A 21,555-nucleotide genomic window follows, 5' to 3' on the forward strand; every position below is an offset into this window, starting at 1 on the left:
TTCCTCACATTGCACTGTGGGCTGTCAAAGTTCTTGGACTGGAACTTTGGAATCTGCAGAGCTGGGTTGGAGGCCTGGTCCATCATGTTAATAGCTTGGAGCTTCCGGCAAAGACTATCCACCGGGTGATGATGGCGTTTTCTGTGATGGCTTTCAGAGGCCATCTTGCCCATTCCTTTTGGAAATTATCTAGACAAAGAAAAAGGGCTCATTCAGAGACCACAGATTTAATCCTCCTCACTAATTTGAGGACCCCTTTAAGCTCTTATTTATTTATTAAAGTACTTATATCCTGCTAAACAATTTAAAACTGGTTAAAGCAGTTTTAAATAATGCAACTATTTGACATCTGCAGCCTGGATAAAAATCAGTTAGACATCTGCATCCTGAAAGCTTTGATGAAAAATCAAGTTTTTACTTGGTGCTGAAATGATCCCAGCATTGGAGCCAATAAGAAAATCATGATTCGGGGGTGGGGGGTGGGATTCCACAGCCATTTAGGACTTTGAATATTATCACTCAGCACCTTGCATTCAGACTGCAAGTGAATTGGTCACCACTGCAATTCCTTCAGAACTGCTGTTATATATAGTATCTTAATGAAGCCTGAATGAATTGAAGCTTCAATTTATTGGGCATCATCCAGGCCTTTATAGCATTCACACACTGCTCTAGCACTTTCACAGCATCAGGTGACAGGAAGAAGTAGAGCTGAACATCACCACTGAAAAAGTCCTGCCATGTCTGTCAGTCCTTCAGACCATACTGCATTCAAATATTCTTCCTTCCCAACCACCCACAAAAGCAACTGCTTGCAGGCTCAGACTTTGGAAGTTACTGCATTTACATTTTCAGTCCTAGGAGTATGAGTTGTCTCATTGCTTACTTTACATGTCAGCTTTTATATGATTAAGGCTGTATTCTGAGCCCTTTTCAGCTTCATAATAAGGTCCTGCGTAATTTCAAAAGACAAGAAGATGTTTGTTCTTTTGTTAAAGGAAATGCAAGGGCAGGGGAAGAAACAAGACAGTGTCCTAGAATCTGTTATTAGTATACAGTTCAAAAATTTCACCTATAGCTGAAATCGCAGGTTGCATACTACAAGATGTGGCCTTCAAGTCCATGACGGAAAAGGTAATGGGAAAGGAATTTTTCCCCAAGACCGCACCCAAAGAGACACTTTAGACTAAACTTGCATTCATCTATGGATTTCTGCACTTCCAAGGGATCAGACTAGATAACCTTTGGTGTATCTTCCAATTCTGCAATTCTATGACAAATAGAAACAGCCAAGACTGTTCTTTATAGCTTGATATCCCTGGATGTAGAGTTACATGCACTCCTATTTGAGACACTATCATCTACCAATAATACAATTAGATAAATATTAGACCCTTGGCTTTAATGATCCTTGCACCATCTTTATATGGCAATGTGTATAGAACTCAGAAGATTTCATTTGGACTATAGCTCCTAGAATCCCCTAATCAACATCGTCAGTGATCCCTTGCAGTTCTGCCCCCAGACCTAATCCTAAAGACAGCACTTGTCCTCATTGTGAAATTTTACTGGGAGAAACACTGGAAATTAGTTAAATCCTTGTCACAGTATTGGAAGGAAGGGCAGGATACAAGCTTAAATAATGGCAGCAACAAACAAGAATAACAATTTTCACAAGCAACATTTTACAATATTTTAACATGATTATCTCCAAAAGGTTAAAAGACCAAACAAACAGGGACCATCTTTATAAATTTGGATTATTTGGCCTAAAAGGGTGAAAATGATTTAAAGAAAACACCCAAAGCAATATAGGTATTAAAGTACAAAGGCAGGTATTGAGAGAAATCATTATTCCAGCTAGGCCTGGTAGCTCAGCCAACATAACTGTCTCTGAATACACCAAGACTAGAGCAACAGAGGGAAAAACCAAAACTAGAAATTAGAGTTTTGAGCTTGTCAACATCATACCAAGAATGAGGCATACATACACACAAAAGGAAGTCCTTGATCAAAGTTTCTGCTTTTCAAAAGAAGTAAAACACAATGAAAGTAACACTTAAAAAAAACAAACACTTTTAACAACTTCTGCTCAAGAAAGAGATGGGACCTATGTCTCTTTTCTGGCAGTGAATAAGGGGAAGGCAGCTGTAGAAGATCATCCAACCCTGAACACCTGCAGTGCATTGGATGTTTAACAGGCACCATTTTTGTCCTTCCTGACTTGGATTTCCCTACCTCTCCATGGTTGATAACATTGTACAAAAGTTTTTCTTGCGTTGTTTAATCTTTATTTTAAAATATGAAATGCATCAGTCATTTTACTTACTTTGCAATCTGGTTTGTTTGATCCTGCTCTTCTGGCGTAATACTGTTTTGTTTTAACAGGTCTGTCCTGGAGAAAGTTTGAATCTCATACGTAGCTTTCATAAAAAGCTTAAGCAGGAGATTTTAATCTTTGGTCCTCCAGATGACTTCAACTCTCAGTGGCCCTAGCTCTCATGATCAATAGTCAGGAATTCCAGGAGCTGAATTCCCCAAATCTGGAAGAGCAAAGGTTCAGAAGAAATCCTTTCAGGTCAAAGTACCTTTAAACCAAGGTGGCATCTGCACTGCAGAAATAATGCAGTTTGACACCACTTTAACAGCCGTGGCTCAATGCTGGTGTCAGGCTGCATTGTTTCAGTACTGCAGATTCAGACCAAGCTCCTGAAACATTTCTTTTTAAGATAACTGCTCCTTTCAGGTGCTGTTCCTGTGTTTCTAACCATTCTAAAGGAAAGGTCAAACTTCAACAGGTGAAGCTTTCCTTACCAGTGGATTTTCAGGCAAGTGGGAAAACTGTGTCTGTTTGTATCTTCTGCACAACTATGGAAAGTAGGTATGTACGAAAAAAGATGTTTTTGTTTCCTCTGTTGGCACTCTAATGACCTTGCTATTTCTCTCATAATGGGTGGGGTGTATTAGTTTGTTAACTAGCCTATGTGGACATTTAAAATCCTTCTGTCTTAATATTAAAGCTAGCTTTTCAGAGGGACCCTGGCAGTTAAAAGATCAACTAACTAAGAAGCAAAATAGGGAGATTTTATTTTCTAAAACGAGCCTCTGCTTTTACCTGATGCTTGGCTGAATGAAGCTGATTAGGAATTGTTTCCCTACTGCTAGGGAAAACTTTCCCTGTTGCATTTCTGTCTTTGGTGAGACCTCTTAAATGAACAGAAGCCTTGCCAGAAATATTGTGCTATTTCTGTTGTAATGGGTAGGCTCATCCCAATTATTTCTTCCTTACTTAGATCTGCTGATGATAGTTTGCCATTGTTGGAATCTGATGTGATCCCTTCCTTCAACAGCATAAATAATCATAGATTCTAGGAACTTATGGTAAGAGATGTGAAGGCCCAGAAAAGAACCTGGAAAAATTCAGAAAAAGAACCCTGTTTTTCCCATTTTTTTTCCTGACTCGTGTTAAAATAAAACATTACACATTTTATTTTCTTTTTTTTTTCATTTTTTAAATCCCCCCCCCCCGCGGTTTTCCCCCGATTTTTTCCCCCCCCCCCCCCCCCCCGCTTTTTCCCCCCGGGTCTTCACATGTCACACTGTGCCATTATGCCGGCTTATACCATTTGCAAACCACTGCAACTATACCTGCAATAATAGCTGATTGTTGACAGTGTGTAGTATATCCTTTCCACATTTACTCTGTAATAGTGTGATTTGCACATTTTTTGTCATCTATACTAATGCCATTATCACCATAAAGCCTCTTGTACTTCTTGATTGGTTTGCCTCACTTGTATATATTACACACACAAGGTATTATGGCATGATGGCATTAGGACACATCTGTCACAGTCCAAATTGTTCCTTTTAAAAGGTAGCACAGAAAGTGAAATGGACCATACCAGCCCTCCACCATTTCTGATATCCTTTGCCTGTGAAAAACAAAAGTAAATTGTTTTTCACTCTAGTCAATTGTTTCAGGTTACGTGTACAAAAACCAATTCACTTGTATTCTTTAAGCCGCAAGCTCCTCTATTGACAAAAATGGGGAGAAAAGACTTGTAGAAGGGGTGTTTTCTAGCAGCGCTGGATCTATTTGATCAAAGGGAGCATTGCTTGCCTATATATATATATATATATATATATATATAATTTTTATGTTGCCTTTCCCCCCAAAAAAGGACCCAAAGGGGCTCACAAATAAAAAACATTCTGAAAGACTCTACAGTAAAAACAATTAAAAACATCAAATAAAAATAGTATAAAATTGCAAACATTAAAAGCTATAGTATACACCCTGTATAACAAACACCCCACTTAGTGCCTTACAGGATCAACATGGTCTTGTTTAGGATATCATGGTCTCTTGGATGGCTGTATTTATTTATATATTTATGGGATTTTTATCACGATTTTCTCCCAAAGTGGTGAGAGGTACCTGATCTTACTCGAGATATATTTTTCAGTGCAGTCAAGGAGGCTAAAGAAGTCACCTTAGCTTGGGTTCACTGTTTATTGTCAGGCATCACCTTGCTCATTGGCACTGCTTATTTTTTGACTGGCGCTATACATGACGCAGGCACTGCTTCACTGGGGGTGGGGAGGCGGTATTGTCTGTAACGGTGAGCTTTATCCATGTCCCTTGAGGTTGTTGTGCCCTCCTTGATGAGGACAACTCTTTCTTATACCAGGTTCACTGAAGCAGCGGAGAAGGTCAAGTAACGCTCTACCCTTAAGGGAATCTGCCATTGCAAAAATCACGTTGATGGTAAAAAAGGAGAGGAAAAATATGTGCTGATCCAGAGCACCACATGAATCCTGGTGTACACATGGAGCTCCCGTATGCAGGGGCTACCCAATGGATTTAAGTGGTAAGTGCCCAGGTCAGGCTGTATGTGAAAGGGATCTTGTCTGTAACATTGAGCTTCATTCATGTCTCAGCCAGATTTATTCAGAAGGGGGTTTGTCTTTGCCTTCCTCTGAGGCTGAAAGAGTGTGACTTGCTCAAGATTTGGAATATCAGTATGCAAAGAAATGTTATAGCACCTTTTGAGTTACAAAGATCCTACAAATCCCTTTGCATATTGATATTCCAGACTAAGATGGCTATGTCTCTGAATTCTGGAGACCAGGGTTTGAATCCCCACTCAGCCATGGACTCACTGCATGACCTTGGACAAGTCACTCTCTCTCAGCCTCAGAGGAAGGAAAAGACAACTCCCCTATGAATAAACCTTGCTGAGAAAACTCTGTTAAGCCCCATCTCTTTGTAATGATACGAGAGATGGGTCCTGGTTAGGTTACAAGGGGCAGCCCTGGGTAGTATTATTAAGCATCAATCACAGTTACGCAGAATATGACATTCATAGAATCATAGACTCATAGAGTTCAAAGAGACCATAAGGGCCATCCAGTCCAACTCCATTCTGCCATGTAGGAACACTCAGTCAAAGCATCCCTAACAGATGGCCATCCAGCTTCTGTTTAAAGACCTCCAAGGAAGGAGACCCCACCACGCTCTGAGGGAGTGTGTTCCACTGTCGAACAGCCTTTACTATCAGCAAGTTCCTCCTAATGTTGAGGCTTTTCCTGTAGCTTGCAGCCATTTTTCTGGGTCCTGTTTTCTGGAGCAGCAGGAAACATGCTTGCTCCCTCCTCAATATGACATCCCTTCAGATATTTAAAGAAGACTATCATATCACCATTTAATCTTCTCTTCTCCAGGTTAAACATCCCCAAATCCTTAAGATGTTCAGGGCATGGTTTCCAGACACTTCATCATTTTAGCTGTCTTCCTTTGGACACACTCCAGTTTCTCAACATCCTTTTTGAATTGTGGTGCCCAGAACTGGACACAGTATTCCAGGTGGGGCCTGACCGAAGCAGAATAGAGTGGTACTATTACTTCCCTTGATCTAGACACTATACTTCTATTGATACACCCTAAAATTCCATTGGCCTTTTTAACTGCCACATCGCATGGTTGACTCATGTTCAACTTGTGGTCTACTTGGACTCCTAGATCCTTTCACACATAATCTCCTTAAGCCAGATGTCCTCCATCCTATATCTATGCATTTCATTTTTCTGCCCTAAGTGCAGTACCTTACATTTCTCTGTGTTGAATTTCAGTTTGTTAGCTTTGGCCCAGCTTTCCAGTCTATTAAAGTCATTTTGAATTTTGATGCTGTTCTCTGGGATATTAGGTGATCCTCCTAATTTGGTGTTATCTGCAATTTTGATGACACCATTTGATTCAAGTAAAAACAGTGTGTCTAAGAAACAAGGAATACACACACACACTTTTCAGGGGAGCACCCACACCCTGAGTTTCCTCCCCCTTCCTCTGAGGACTGGGGAAGAGGGGCCAGGCCTGAGGGCTACCTACTCCCCAATAATATCACTTTGTCAGGTAGTCCCTCCAAATCACTTGCCATCCCCCTTTCAGATGCTTTTAAAATGTCCCGGTTACTCTCTCCTTCTCCCACTTTCTCCCTTTGTCAAATTCAAATAATTCAGAAGCCGGAAGACTGTTGCCCTCCCCTGTAGACTCAGGCAAAAGCAAACTGATAAAGCCTCTCCTACTAGTGCATTCTTCATCATTAATAACTTTTGCCATCTTTAAAAAATATATTGAAACTTTATTAAAACCAAAGATAGTTTACACAGAAAAGAGAAAAATAAATAAATAAAAACCAACTAATTACTACTTATACTAGCAGCAGACATTAATAAACACATACTGACATACACAATAAATATACTGATGGTAAACACAATAAAATACTTTCTTCTGCCATTGTCATTAACTTAACCTTCCAAATTTCCTCTTATGCTATAAGGCTAAGCAATCAGATCACATCTACCTTAACTTTTAACTTTCAGTTAATACATAGTTCTTACTGTTATCTGTTTTTACACCAGCTTATTAAAACTTATTACCATTTGATCCCCCTCCTTTCTTTGTACATATTCTATAAATAATTTCCATTCTTTGATAGATTTCCCTTTAATCAGATGCATCAGTTTCTCTGTCTTTGCAATTTCCAGCATTTATTCCCACCACCACCACCATCTTGACCATTGTCTGATGTTTGTTTGGGCACATGGATCCCATTTTGCAGCTGTGAAATGTTGGGAAGTGGTATGAATCAAGCAATCCTAGTTAGACTTCACAATCCTAGTTAGGCCTGCATTTCTACTTATCTCTTCCCATAATATATTACTGCCTACTGCTCTGGATAAATTAGCAGGAGGCAAAACTACACTAAAGTACTGGAGACTGTGTTTGTGTCTGTCCTGGAAATGGTCCAACTGATTTCATTCCTTTGGCTCGAATTATGGTCTATTTGCCCCAAAGTTTATTTTGTCTTCATCAGAGCTGCTGACATATGTGAAGTGTCAGAAGGAAAGGGAAACTCACCCCTAAAGTTCACTCTCACAGCTCATCTTGTGTGATGAGCCATGTCAATGTGGACACAGCACTGCCCTTTCTGAGATCTTTCATTCAGAACCAACCACGTAGGAGGGTTGTCTTAACAAGGAGCCCTGCTGCTTTGGTGATCTTCTCTTCTTGAGGCTGATTTGGGAATGATTGATTATATGACAAAGCTCTTGTCTCATCTATTTCCTCTCAAATGTTTGATGTAATGCCTTCAAACACATAAATACATTCAGAACTCATTGATGGAAACTCATCAAAAGTATAGGAAACAAAACAGGATGGATCCTGGCCTAGTCATGCTAACAGAGGAACCATTGGTATCAGAACACATTTCTATTTAAAGTAGTTATACCCATTTCAGACCACCCTAGTTGTCACAGATCTACTCTACTGTCTCCTGGGATTTTCAGTTTGGGGAGGTACTAAGATAAGATTGCTCTGTAGAAAAGAGCTCTCTAGTGGAGAATTCTAAGACCTCACCAAACTATGCATCACAGGATAGAGCCATGGCAGTTGAATTAGCATCAAATTGACATAACTATGTAGTTCAGATACATTCTGAGTGTCCAGAGGAGGGCAACCAAAATGGTAAAAGGTCTGGAAACCATGTCCTATGAGGAACAACTTGGTGAGATTGGTATGTTTAGCCAGGAGAAGAGAAGGCTATGTGGTGACATGGTAAGCATGTTTAAATATTTGAACAGATGTCACATTAATATGGAGCAAGCTGTTTTCTGCTGTTCCAGACTAGAGAGATTATCACACATGCATTTTTTGCCTGATCTGGGCACGGGAAGGAATCGGGCTGTAATGGGGGGAAATCAGTGTTATTGCAAATGAAATTGCTGCTGTGCTGCCGGCCGACCACCACCCATCTCCAAACCGCACTTACCCCACCGATTTCAGTAGTACAGAAGCTTTCCATCCTTCAAAATTGGCTGGCTCGGGGATGGGTGGTGGTCCCATGCCCGGATCGGGAAAAAAGCAAATGCGACAATCTCCTAGTAGGACATGGAGAAATGGATTCAAATAACAGAAAAAGAGATTCTAGCTAAAGAAAAGAAAGAACATCCTGACTGTAAGAGCTACTTGACAGTGGAACACACTACCTCAGAGTATGATGGAATCTCCTTCTTTCGAAGTTTTTCAACAGAGGTTCAATGGCCATCTGTCAGGGGTGCTTTGATTGTGTCTTCCTGCATGGCAGGGGGTTGGACTGGATGGCCCTTCGGGTCTCTTCCAACTCTAGGATTCTATGAAATCTCATTGATTGGGCTTAATTAAATCTGGATTATTATTATTATTATTAACCTTTATTTATAAAGCGCTGTAAATTTACACAGCGCTGACATCAAGGATCCACCCTGATGTCAATTTTTCTTAAAATGTGATAGAATTTGGGCTCTGAACACTGCTTAATGATCATGCTAGCATTTGAAAGTATGACAGACAAGGGTTCCCACACTGCAAATGCAACACCCAAGATTGGAAGAAACAAGTTAAAGCAATGCAGGCTTGCCATCCACGGATTTGAGCATCTGCAGATGGCTCCGTCGCAGGCATGCATATGGTTGCACCAATGTGGTTGCACATGCGGCATGCCACTATTGAGAACAATGGGACTTGAGGTCCCAGGTATATTGTTATCCATGGGTGGGGTCTGGATACGAAGGGCAAGGGCCAACTGTATCAGTAGTACTCAAACTTTTTACATTTGAGACCCTCCCTTTAGATCTGCATGCAGATGTCATGGCCCCCACTTGTTTATTTAGTGTGCATATTTTCATTTGCACATACAGTACACAAATATCCCTATTTTAACATTTTATAAGGATATAACACTGTTCAAATTAGAACAGTTTTCTTTAAGTAAATTTAATATATAACTCAACGCAAGTGCAAATTTTGCACATAAAAAAGGTTTTGAGTAGAGGAAGAGGAGGATCTGGGCTTCGAAGTCTCGAACCCCCCTCCCCTTGAGCAACTCTTGGGGTCCCACCCGACTGTTTGAGAACCACTGTGCTATATGCATTATTTTATGGCTGCCAGCGATGACAAGGTGATTTCCATGATAGGTTTACTCCTTTATACTGTAACTTGTTGCAGTGGCAGTGAGTTTATCATCATTAAGGCACAGCCTTTATTGCTGGGAACTGATGTTGCTACATTCTCCTAATGCAATGAGTGTGTATGTCAGAAGTTTGGGTCACTTCCCCTGAAGCTTTCTGACCATCCTCCCCCATCTTTGCAAGACGTCAGCTGTTCCCATGTCTTCTTGTCCAAGTTTGACAAGAAGTCCCTTTAGAACGCTCCACTCTTGCCTCCAAGTGGGAGGGCATCTCTATATGGAAGCCTTAAATAGGGATTCCTACATGACAGCCACATCACATTGCATATTCCCTATCAAGCACTCGACGGCTACTAAAGACCAGCTCAACAAGAAAGCAAAAAAATGAAGGTACGTAGGAACGACATCGATTTCTTCTCAATTTCTAGTTCACCAAGGATATTTTATGGTTAGGAATTGCAAGTTTCTTTTTTCCACCCTGATGTTTTAACTACAAATGTAATAATCTTTGTTTGTGGATGGTAGATTTCTAGATTAAATAGCAGCATAATGAGATCTGAGGCTGGGCTTAGAAACCTGATAGGAATAGGTTTTTTTATCCATGTGATAGATTTTTGGGTTGTGATCTCAATTAAAAATAGCTCTATTTTCTTAACAGCCTCATTTAAATTATTGGTGGGTTGTAATTTGTAAAGAATGTTCAATACAGATTATACAAAAAGGTAAAATGGGATTTTTTCAGTTCCCTGTAAGAGTTAATTGGAGCAACTTTATCATGGCTCGTTGAAATAACAAGTAGATATCTATATTAGGGTTAATAACCCAATCAACATTTTTTTTTAAAGCAAGCGACTCTTGATTTTTTTATTTTTAAAGTTAAAACTTAAAACCTGTGTAAAAGGAAAATGTTGGGAATCATTTAATGAAGTTTGAAAGTTTGAAATAAGTAAATAAATGCTTAGTTTAGTCACAGTTTTGAAAGTCAGGAATGCCAAAATTTGGGTCCTGGGCTGCATCCACAGTGCAGAAATAATCCAGTTTGACACACTGCTTTAACTGCGATAGCTCAATGCTATAGAATTCTGGGAACTGTAGTTTTTTGAGACAGTTAGCCTTCTCTATCAGAGAGCTCTGGTGCCACGACAAATCACAAAACCTAGAATTCCATAGCATTGAGCCATGGCAGTTAAAGCCGTGTCAAACTGGATTATTTCTGCAGTGTAGAGGCAGCCGTGTATCTCTGTCATTACTGTTATTTCAAATGAAAAGAGATGTAGCCTCAGAGTTTCTTGTAAATGTAATATTAACAACTTAACCAATTAATCATAATCTGTTTATGAAATAGAGGTGTTTTCTTCTTGCTGTTTGTTATTACTCTGTAAATCTTCAACCACACTAATGCATATTTAAATATATGAGATATAACCCACCCAAAGTTAAAAACAATTAAAAGTGCATTCCTGCGATATGCCCAATATGTCTTAGTCCCTATTAAATCTGCTGAGCATCTCAGCTGTCTCTGTCCTGAAAACATGTACAGTACTCAGAAGTCTGGACTTGTATGTAGGATTGTAGCTGATCTCTTTTCTGGAAGAGTCAAAACATGGATATTTGATTTTTACTGGCTATACTCACATAAACATTATATGCATACATAATTGAATATATAATTTTAGTACCACATGTGTGAAGTTTATAGCTTTATTAAAGAAATGTTGGAGAATACATCCCATTATATTTAATAAATATGCAGAAATGTTGAAATGGTAAAAGCATAATTATTTGGTATAATGCATACAGCTTTCATGCCTGGTAGGTAGCATTTTGGAAAAGATTTTGTCTTCTATGGAAGAAAGAAAGCCTCTTTTAAGACAGTTCATACCACCCATAAAGTTGTGCTTTGTTGTTGTATGCTTTCAAGCCATTTCTGACATATGGCCCAAGAAGAACCTATCGTGTTTTGGTTTTTTGGCTGGTTTCTTCAGAGGGGGTTTGCCATTGCCATCCTTTGAGGGTGGGAGAGTGTGACTTGCGCAAGGTTATCCAGTGGATTTACATGGCCTCGAGAGTCCTAGTCCAACCCTAAAACCACTACACCATGCTGGCTAATAAATAAATTTGCTCATAATAAATTTATATTAACAACCTCAGATTATATATGGGAAAATTATCATGCTGTGATTCCACTTTAGCTGCCATGAACATCCTATGGAATTGTGAGATTTGTAGTTGGGTGAGGCACTAGTCCTCTCTGGATGAGAATTCTCAGTACTTCTCCCTAATCTGCAAACCCCAAGATTCCTTGGGATATTGCTGTGCCTATTAAAGTGGAATCATAGGAAAGGTTATTCATTTTCTTTTCCAAATAGGCATGGAGGAGCTATCCAGTTTCCCATCTTGTTCACCATACTTTTGAACAGATATGCATATGCATGTTTATTTATTAACTTCATAGTCCTGTGCATCTTTACAGTGGACCCTGGTTATCCGCTGGGGTTTGGTTCCAGGAACCCCTGTGAATAACAAAATCCGTGTATGCTCAAGTCCCATTAATACAAAGGCATAGCAAAATGGTGTCCCTTATATAAAATGGAAAAATCAAGGTTTGATACTTGAAATATATACTTTTTTAAAAATATTTTCAAGTTGTGGATGCTTGAATCCATGTATTAAAAATCCATGTATAAGGAGGGCCAACTGTATTTAGGAGTGAGTCCCATATTCCTTGGGGTTTATTCCTAGGTAAGTGTGTAGTTCACAGTGTTGGATTTCTTTCATATAGCACAATTATATTACTTGATAGCATTTTCATTGTCATGGCTTCCTCCTATGGCAGTGGCTTCCAAACTTTTCTAGGCTCCACATTCCTTGGTACATGTTTGATTAATGTTTGCACTCCCTGAAAAAGTAATATCACATTTGAAGAAGAACCAAACTCCAGCAGATACGAATGGCCCACTGTACCCAACCCTCTATTCCATAAATAGTATGACAGCTTACCCCTGCAGTGAGTGGTAAAAGGGCATGATAAGGAGCAAGGTGGTGCATGAAAGATCTGCCACTTTTTGTCCTCCATGGATGGGGCATAGTTGGATGAGACGAGGGTAATGGAAATAATTTTACCATGTCTTCTTGCCTCCTTTTCTCATTTCAGAGACTGCATAGGGGGACAGCCGTTGCCCTGACTTTGTTGCTTTCAGCTACCTTGATATCCCTTTCCTGGAGTGCTCCACAGGTAAACCAAGCTTTAGTTTATTATTTCCTCAGTTTCTGCTGAGTGGAACTCATACTGAAGATGCCTGGTGTTCCCTGTGCAAGGCCTCTAGATTATAATTTGTTTTGCTTTTCTTCCTTTTCATTTTGATCCAAAAGAGTCACTTCCAAAGAAGAAATTGGACACCTCAGGCCATGCTCTACTTAAAGGGTGCACGTAAGTCTTGGTGCCATTTTCTCTTCTGAAAGTCAGGGATCAAAGAATTAGAAATTAAGACACATAAAAACCGGTACAGTAATATTAAAATGTGCAAGGATTTAATCAGTCAGTGACTAATAGCTTGAGCAGGAACTGGTATATAAGTATGTGTTTCTTTATATGTATTTGTATTTTTCTCGCTGTGCAAGAGTGAGGTTGTGGTGTAGGTCTTATCTACCTACATTTTGGAGCAAGTGGGTTTAGTGGAAATTTGGCCTTCCTGGAATGTAAATTAAAAATGTTAAAGGACAAGTTCACTATTCATATTATTGCTATTTTTTGTTGTTTTAAAATATTGCATTTTAGAGTTGCAAATCTTCACTTTATTATTTAACGCATTAACAACAATTCTGGGTACAGTTACAATTGTTTTGTTCAATTATATGTTTTTTTGATATGCAGAGAGAAAGGGGGAGGGGAGAGGAGAATCCCAAAGATTTAACAAAGGTGTTTATCACACGGGGTTTATCCTGTGCAGTAACTGGATTTAAAATATGAAAATCCAGCAGAAGCAAGTTCTCCAGCATGATTCTATGATCAATTTCTGGCAAATGTTGGCCATAAAGCTGCACTGGAGGGCCTGGAGATTCCTAGAGAGTTGTTGTATTAGATAAAAATAATAGTGTGTTTTTTTTTCATTTGTGGGGGTCCTTCACCCCTAACCCCAGTGAATGTGGAGGGACCACTGTACTTGCTAAGCAAGTGTTCTTCAATGAACTTGTTCTACACCTTTTTTTTCTGCCTGTGATGTCAGACAGTTTCTGCCAGTCAAAGTAGATGATACTTAGTTGGACAGACAAATGCCCTTTCTGACCTAACATAAGACAGCTTCCTGCATTTTATGTGGATCTGACGTCAGTGACAGTGTGCTTTTGGCCTTAAACATGGAGATGTGGCCAGGATTTTGTAATTCATGATGTTTGGGGATGTTCTACCTGTTTCAGCTTGGTATGATTCCATTTCAGAGGGTCGTCGGTTCATCTCGGAGGAGAGCCAGAGGAAGGATTTATATGACAGATTGCAGCTTGGTAAGGAAGCCTATATGTGAGGGACACAAGGGCACACAAATGGACACCCTCTCTTTCCCTTCATTGTGTCTAATCTGTGCCTGATTCCACTGTGGGGTGTTGTTGTTGTTGCTTTTGCCAATTTAAAGGGAGTGAAGTCCATCATTTTCTTCCCCCATCACCAAAAGCATGTCTGTTTGTCTACATGCTTTAAATTGCACAAGCTGCATGAACACATCTTCCCTTTTGTCTCAAGGGTGTCTATGTAGTGTTTTGTGTGCATCTGAAATATGCACATTTTCTGTGAGCACATAATTTCTGGATGCGTCTACAGCAGGTCTAATTTCATGCTAATCCAGTTTTTGCTTGACCTGAACAGAGGTGGTGGGAAGAGGTGGGGATGACAGAGTGAAAGAGCAAGAGAACTATACTGTACAGGCGTATCTTAGGCCCGTTCAGGATGGGCATAAAGTACGCGCTCTGTGTGTACTAGGGTTAGGAAGGGGTGTCATTTCCTGACACCCCTAACCCTAGTACGTGCAGAGCGTACACAAAATAGCGGTGCCTGTTCCACATGAGGGCCGCCATGTTGATGTCGCGGACGCATAACGTTCGGATGTCACATGGCGGAAGTAACACCGTGAATGCGTGACTAGCACCTCTTGGCACCACTTCCGGGGCGCAAAAAGAAGCGCCATTTTGGTGCTTCTTTTCAGCTGCGTCTGGGAATCGCGTGGTTTGTACGCAGCAACCGGCGCCGCTGGCGGTCTGTAGCACGCCTTAATTAACCAAGCAGATGTGCTTCTGAGCTTTACTTCTTTAACAGAAACTTTGGTACCAATAATAGTTAGAACATAGAAAGAATAGGGATAGATTCCTACACGACAAAAGAGAAAAGAACAGAAAAACAGTTCAACATATTTAGGGTTGCCATTTGTCCCAGAAAATCTGGAAAATCCCAGATTGAAGGGACTAAAAAAATGTCCAGGTTGGTTGGTCCAGATGAAGTAGTAAATCGCAGATTCCTGCTTTGTTGCAAGCCAATGGGTAGATTAAAATCCTGCAGTGGCAATGAATCAGGAAAATGCAAGAAAACTGACACTGGCAGAGTCTCATTGTGGCGTCCCCTCGAGGCGCCATTTGTAGCTCGGCTCTCCCCCCCCCCCCCCCCCCCTAGGGTTTTGGTTTTTTTTCTGTCACAACTTCTGGGGTGGCAGCATAGGTCATGGATCTGGTGAGCATGGTTTCTAGGGCTGTGTAACACTGGATCAGGAGTCCTTTGGGAAACGGGAGCGCTGAGGGTATGTGTTGTGGCCATTGCAGGGGCCACATTGTGGCAGCGGTGAGTAGGGGCTTGATTGAGTACATGCGATCGGCTGGTTGCATGTCTGCAAGATGGAGTTTCCATAGCCCCTAGGTCATCCCGAAGCCTGGCCGTGACCAGGCATTTCGGTTCATCGAAAAACTGGGGGTTTGTACGATGTTCCAGATCCAGACCTCTTGCTTTGGGCCAACCCTACCTTGGTTGCTGGTTGTTTAATAAAGTTGTGGCCTTTCCTCCATTTGCAGATCTTGTTTTTATTATGGTGGCACCCCTCCTTTTACTCTCTAGGGCTGCTTGGAAGCCTCCCTCTCTTCACACCAGCTACACAGAAAAAGAAGAAAAAAAGCTCTCAGCTTGGTACTGCTACTGAGGTTGAAACATAATTGCAGAAAAAGTGCAATGATTAATATATTGAATTTGCATAAACAGAATGCAAATTAATAATTTGCATAATTTTAATAATTTGCCTAGCATGCAAATTAGATGCCCAAATGAAATATGCACAACTGGAATATGGCAACCCTAAACATGTTTCAGCCAATTTTTTAAATTGAAAAACTAACAAGATGCACTTGTGGAATGAAACAATCAGGTTAGGTAGCCTTGCATAAGTAAGCAAAAGCACTTGAATCTTCTAGGGACTGCTTGAAAGTGTCTTCCAAAATGCATCCCACCATGATTTTTGCTTTCTTTCAGCAGTCTCCATTTTACTTATGATGTTCATTTTGGTGGTGAAATGTAGAGATCTATGCTTTTCAACATACTAGGGTAACTACTGAGGCAGGCAACTTTGCCCCTGACCTTACCCACTGTTGGCTCTGACTCTGACCAGCACCAGCATGTGCCCACCAGTAAACTTACTCATGAAGCTATGCCACCTCCCTCAACAAAATAAAAATCTCATCCTTGCACTAGCTTTACATGTTATTTTACATGATTAGTTTACATGGAGTTATTTTATGGATTACAAATGTTAATGTAGTGTAGACAAGCCTTTCATTTCCCCCCTTTGATCATCTCTTCCTATTTGGCAAACATAAACCGCATCCATTGTTTTTTTCTTCGTAGTTAAACTTTAGAGAGATATTGCTGTAGTCTCTTCCCCCAGTGTTCTCAGTCAGAAAAATATGTTTGGGGGTTTTGTTTCCGCAGAAACACGCAGCCAAAATATGAATCCTCTCACCCTTTCTGAAGCAGCGGCATTGTTTCTTTCCTCCCTACGAAAGGCAGCACAGGAAGAAGGTAAACATTCATTTCTTTAATTTACCGTATATTGCAAATGCCAAAACGTAGCTTTATTGTTGTTTAATTGGGGAAATGTATTTTGTAATTGGTTCACTGTGATCCTTTAAATTTCATTGCTGCTGTATCCACAGATGCCAATGACTATCAAATCTTAAATTTTAGTTTGAAATGCTGAATGTGGTGGGTTTTATTATTATTATGATGTTTATTATTATTTACAAAGCACCCAGACTGAGACACATGCTGAATTGGAAGCTTTCTCTTTTGACCTGACATCAAATAGAAGCTCATGAGTCATGTTGTCATTGTGTGCCTTCAAATCATTTCTGACTTACAACAACAATATCGTTGGGTTTTCTTGGCAGATTTTATTCAAAAGGTGTTTGCCTTTGTCTTTCTTTGAGGCTGAGAGAGAGTGACCTGTCTAAGGTCAAGCTTTTCATAGTCAAGCAGGGATTTGAATACTGGTTTGTCAGTCTCCTAGTCCAACACTCAAATTTCTACACCATGTTGGTTCTCTACAAGTCATGGCAGTACTACAAAAATTCAGAGATCTCTAAGGGTGCATATCAATTGTAGAAATAATGCAGTTTGCCACCACTTTAAGTGCTGTAACGCCATCCTATGGACTCCTGGGATCTGTAGTTTTACAAGGTCATAAACCTTCTTTGCCAGAGTGTTGGTGCCTCACAAAACTACAAATCCCAGGATTCTGTAGGATGGAGCCATGGCAGTTAAAGTGGTGTCAAACTTAAATATTACTGCAGCGTAAATGCATGGGAGTCAAGCAGAACAGATGGAGGGTGGTTTTCAGTCTCTCTCCCCTACACTGGCTTCAACTATAGTTGGGCTGGTTCTGCAAACTGTTTTGGGTTTGAAAATTTTGATGTTGTGATGTGTGTGCATACCAGTTCCAAGCCCTCCATGGTTTGTGCTATGGCTGTCATAAATGTTACATCTGTTTTCCTTTAGCAGATGAAGAAGAAGGAGAAGAGAAACCTGGATATGTTTCTGATGGCCTATTAAACTGGTGAAAGACTTTCGACCTGAGATGGGAGCATCCTATGGCATGTACTTAAAAAGAAAACATGTTCGATATGAAAAACTTTCCCCCTTCATCCGTTCTGACTTCTCATCTCAGCTTCCCTTCTGTATCTTCTTCAAGCGAATCTCCCCATGGTATCAATGCTTAAACAATTAAAGGCCATTTTCCAGCTTAGGAACTTATGCATTTATTACAGCTTTGAGCTTGAGCTCATCAGAGGCCTTCATTTCCCCCCATTGTTTTTGCAAGTGTAGCTGGGGGGGGGACTTCTATTCACACATGCCCAAATAGGTAACATTTTTTACAAAATAGTATTTCCCAAGAAGTCATTTCTAGGTGTTCCCCATTTAATTATTTTCTCCCCAGCCAGTTTTACTAAAACATCAATTTTATGTAACTTTAATTGCCATGGCTTCTCCCAAAGAACAACATGAAATGTAGTTTGGGGTGGGCACTGAGAATATGCACCTTGTCCCTCTTACAAACTACAGTTCACAAAGTTTTCTGAGGTGAGAGAATGACTGTTAAACCAAACTGAATTTTCCAGTGTAGATTAAGTAGCGGGGTTCAGACCTTTGCAGCCGTTTGTTTTGGCTTGGGTCTGCTATCAGGTCTGAATAAAGAAATTCAAGATTACTTATGTGAATGATTTATTCTGCTTTCAGAATCTGGATTTCTATGATGCAGGATTTGGCGACTCTGCATGAGTAGTGGCCATAATATCTGGCTGAATTTTTGGACTTCTTAGTTTCTCCCTTCATCTTCTGCTTTTTTAAATTTTTTTTGATACCACCTGGCCTGAAGAAGCGTTCTGGAGAACTTGAAAGCTTGCATGCTTCTGTGCCATTTTGCTTGGTCTTAATAAAGTTATTGCCCACCTATGGATTTTGTTTTTTTTCCTCCTCATAGATCAGCATGGCTTTCTTTCTGTGTGTTTATTATTCCACTTAAGATTGCCACCTTTAGATTGGAATGCTTTAAAAAGTGAACACTGGAAATGCTTTAACGCACGCTGATCTTGGTTTTTTTAGTTTTAACCCTTCCACTGCATACCCTCCAACCCTTCATAGATGAAAACTGATGGTAAGCAACATCAGAGTGTGCTCAAAATGGCAAAAGTTATTAATGAGGAAGAACCACACAGCTAGATGGCTGTAGCAATTTGCTTTTCCTGAGCCTCCTGGGAAAGGCCAAAATCTTGCCCCTCCTCTCCTCCCTGCTGAGTTAATTGAGTGACAACTACTTTTACATTTTGTACTCAGTCTGCCAACAAATGAAGCAAGGGGGGGAACAAAATGGGAGGATAAGTAACTGGGATATTTTAAAAGCAGCTGGAAAAAAATGGGATGATAGAAGATGAAATTGGGCTGGCCCTGGCAAAACTTGGGCAGTTGGAACAGTATGAGGTCTGCGGAGATGAGCAGGCCGATGTATGATGGCTGAAGTCAGATGAATTGGCCTGTCAAGTTGGAGAGATGAAACTCAGATGGGGGCCACACAGTGTCTTGTATTTAACAGAAGCCAACTTCCTCAGATTGCAGAGTTTTATAGGGTCTGATGGAATCACACTGGTTTTGTCTATCACCCATTGCTGCGGACGCTAACGGCTTCAGTACTACTATCTGTGATGGGGAGCCTAAGGATAGCTCCCTCTTCTGGGGTGTTTTGGGGCTGATTTCCACGAGGCTTGATTCAAGGCCATATGTTTCATATGTTGGCTCTGGGTGTAGCTACACTGCAGAATTAAAGCTGTTTGACACCACTTTAAATGGAATTACTCTAACCTCTCGACAGACCGGCTGAATACCTCACCAAACCACAAATCCCAGGATTTGTAGGATAAAGTCATGGCATTTAAAGTGGTATCAAACTGCTTTAATTCTGCAGTATGTATGCCTACCGCTCTCGCCATTAATCAGAATGGAGACTGCAAGAAACCAGAAGAGACTAGAAATTTGAAAGACAGCTAAGAAGGAACTAGACAAGTCCTGAAGTGTAAAGGTTATCACTGAAGTTAGGATTGTCTGTGCTCATTGTATCTCCATTTCCTATGTATGTTATGAAAGCGTTAACAGTGAAGAAAGTGGATAGAAATAAACTCATTTCATTTGAAATATGGTGCTGAAGAAGAGTTCTCATGGATACCATGCACTGCTAAAAAGACAAATAAATGTATTCAAGAGCAATCAGCCTGATCTCTCCCTAGAATCCAATTTGACTAAACTGAAACTGTTGTATTTTGTACATATCATGAGGAAGACATGACTAAACTAGAAAAGGCAATAACATTGGTAAGGTAGAAACCAATAGGAAAGAGGAAGATGATGTTACAGATGGATAGATTCAATCAAGGACAGCCCCAGACCTAAATCTGAAAGGGTGAGCAAGACTGTTGATGATAAGATGCTTTGGAGGTCTCTCATTCGTAGGATCACTGTAGCCCAAAACTGACTTGACAGCAGTTAACCAAAAGTAACACTCTTATACACCATGCAGAACTGTTGAAAACCAGAAAAAAGATAAGATCTTGACACATGAATCAAAATTAATCAAACCTCTTGTGTGTGTGTGTGTGTTCTTCAGACTGAATTCTCAAATTCCGAAATAGGCAAATAGGAATGACTATAAATTCCAGTTTAACTTTAAAATGAATATCACATATTTTATGTGTGGGGGAGTGATGGGGAGATAGAAAGATATTGTGCTAAAAGTTTTCATTCAAGTTTAGTTGAGTTTCAAACAAACAAAATATGGGTTATGAAATTCAGAAATATATTTTTAGGGGTTTGCCAGACTGATGTCTGAAATGGTTGAAATTTGCTAGCTTCAAATCAGGTTCATATAAATTCATGCCACAGGTCTGTACAAACCTATCTGGGGTAAGCCTCAATAAAAAACAAGGACTTATGATGCTACTTTTTTGAAGAAAGGCTGAGCCTGCTACTGACATTAGAACCAAATATTAGAAATGCATGATCATGCTTTCATCTCACTGCTTCAAAACTGTGAAGAGAATTCTGCAAACTAGCTGAATTAACAGACCAAACATACCCTCATTACCCTAGTCTCAAAACTGTCGTATTTGGTCTTTTGCTATAGTAGTCTATTAGGAAACTTGACAGACAAGGATAGAGAATTTTAACTGAAAGATTGGGATATTTTTCCCTAGAGGTGGCAAGGAACATCTTCATGTCTACAGAATATGAGCTGGATTTACCTGCACAGAAACATTGTAAAATAGCATCAGGCTTATCAATAAGCCTTGACACTTTGCTCCTTCCTCCAATGATAGGTATCAGAGATAAATATAAAAGCCAGCATGCAGCCCCGAAGTTTAATATAGTCTTCTAAATTTCTTCTTCTTTCTCATAAAGGGAGGGAAGAGAAATACCATAAAAATATTTGCAGTGGGAAAGGGGAATTCAAGATATTTCAGATGTTGAGCTTATTATAGGATGCATTTTCAATCCTCTTCTGTCCACCTGCAACCATCTGGCCTTTAAGGTGAGGACAAGGTGTGCAAGCAATGAGTAGCACCCCTGAGGGCCATGAGCAAAAGGATATTTCATCAGTTCCTGTATTCCCCATGTTGCTTCTTCTTCCCCATTGGCACTGTGCTGAAGGAGAAAGGAGACTTTATGTTCTGCCGATCTCTTTCAGCCTCTTCTTCCTCATGCGTATCTTTCATCCTCATCTTCAACTTCTTCATCGCTTTGGTGGGGCTATTGTTGCTGAGAAACAGGAGGGTGAAGGGGGTACCGATGAAGGCGTGGGTACCGAAATCCTTCAGTCTGTAAGAGACAAACTGGGAAAGAGAAATAAAGCATATAATCATAGAGCTGTTAAGTTGTCGAGTCTGCTTCAACTGCTGCAAGAGCATTCTGTCAGGTAGTTGTCCAGCCATGTTTTGAAGATGTCCAGAGAAAAAGACCCCACCACTCCTCTAA

General features: G+C 40.2%; 3 protein-coding genes across 3 annotated transcripts in view; 1 reads left to right on the top strand and 2 right to left on the bottom strand.

Annotated features, from left to right (window-relative positions):
- Window positions 1-21,555, bottom strand: part of USP6NL (USP6 N-terminal like) — a 681,049-nt gene that overhangs the window by 472,804 nt on the left and 186,690 nt on the right. The window lies entirely within an intron of this gene.
- On the top strand, window positions 9,848-18,564 carry SPX (spexin hormone). The gene is made up of 6 exons (XM_042469889.1): window positions 9,848-9,905; window positions 12,670-12,750; window positions 12,888-12,945; window positions 13,953-14,015; window positions 16,471-16,560; window positions 17,536-18,564. Exons 1-6 carry the CDS (start codon window positions 9,900-9,902, stop codon window positions 17,595-17,597), a joined length of 360 nt encoding a protein of 119 aa, XP_042325823.1. The 5' UTR covers window positions 9,848-9,899; the 3' UTR covers window positions 17,598-18,564.
- GYS2 (glycogen synthase 2) overlaps window positions 21,268-21,555 on the bottom strand; it is a 41,540-nt gene continuing 41,252 nt past the window's right edge. The window contains exon 16 of the mRNA XM_042469878.1: window positions 21,268-21,399. Coding sequence (XP_042325812.1) covers window positions 21,331-21,399 — 69 coding nt within the window. The 3' untranslated portion in view covers window positions 21,268-21,330. The remainder of the gene's footprint in view (window positions 21,400-21,555) is intronic.

Source organism: Sceloporus undulatus, chromosome 5 (genome assembly GCF_019175285.1).
Source record: "Sceloporus undulatus isolate JIND9_A2432 ecotype Alabama chromosome 5, SceUnd_v1.1, whole genome shotgun sequence".
In the NCBI taxonomy this organism is placed as follows: Eukaryota; Metazoa; Chordata; class Lepidosauria; order Squamata; family Phrynosomatidae; genus Sceloporus; species Sceloporus undulatus.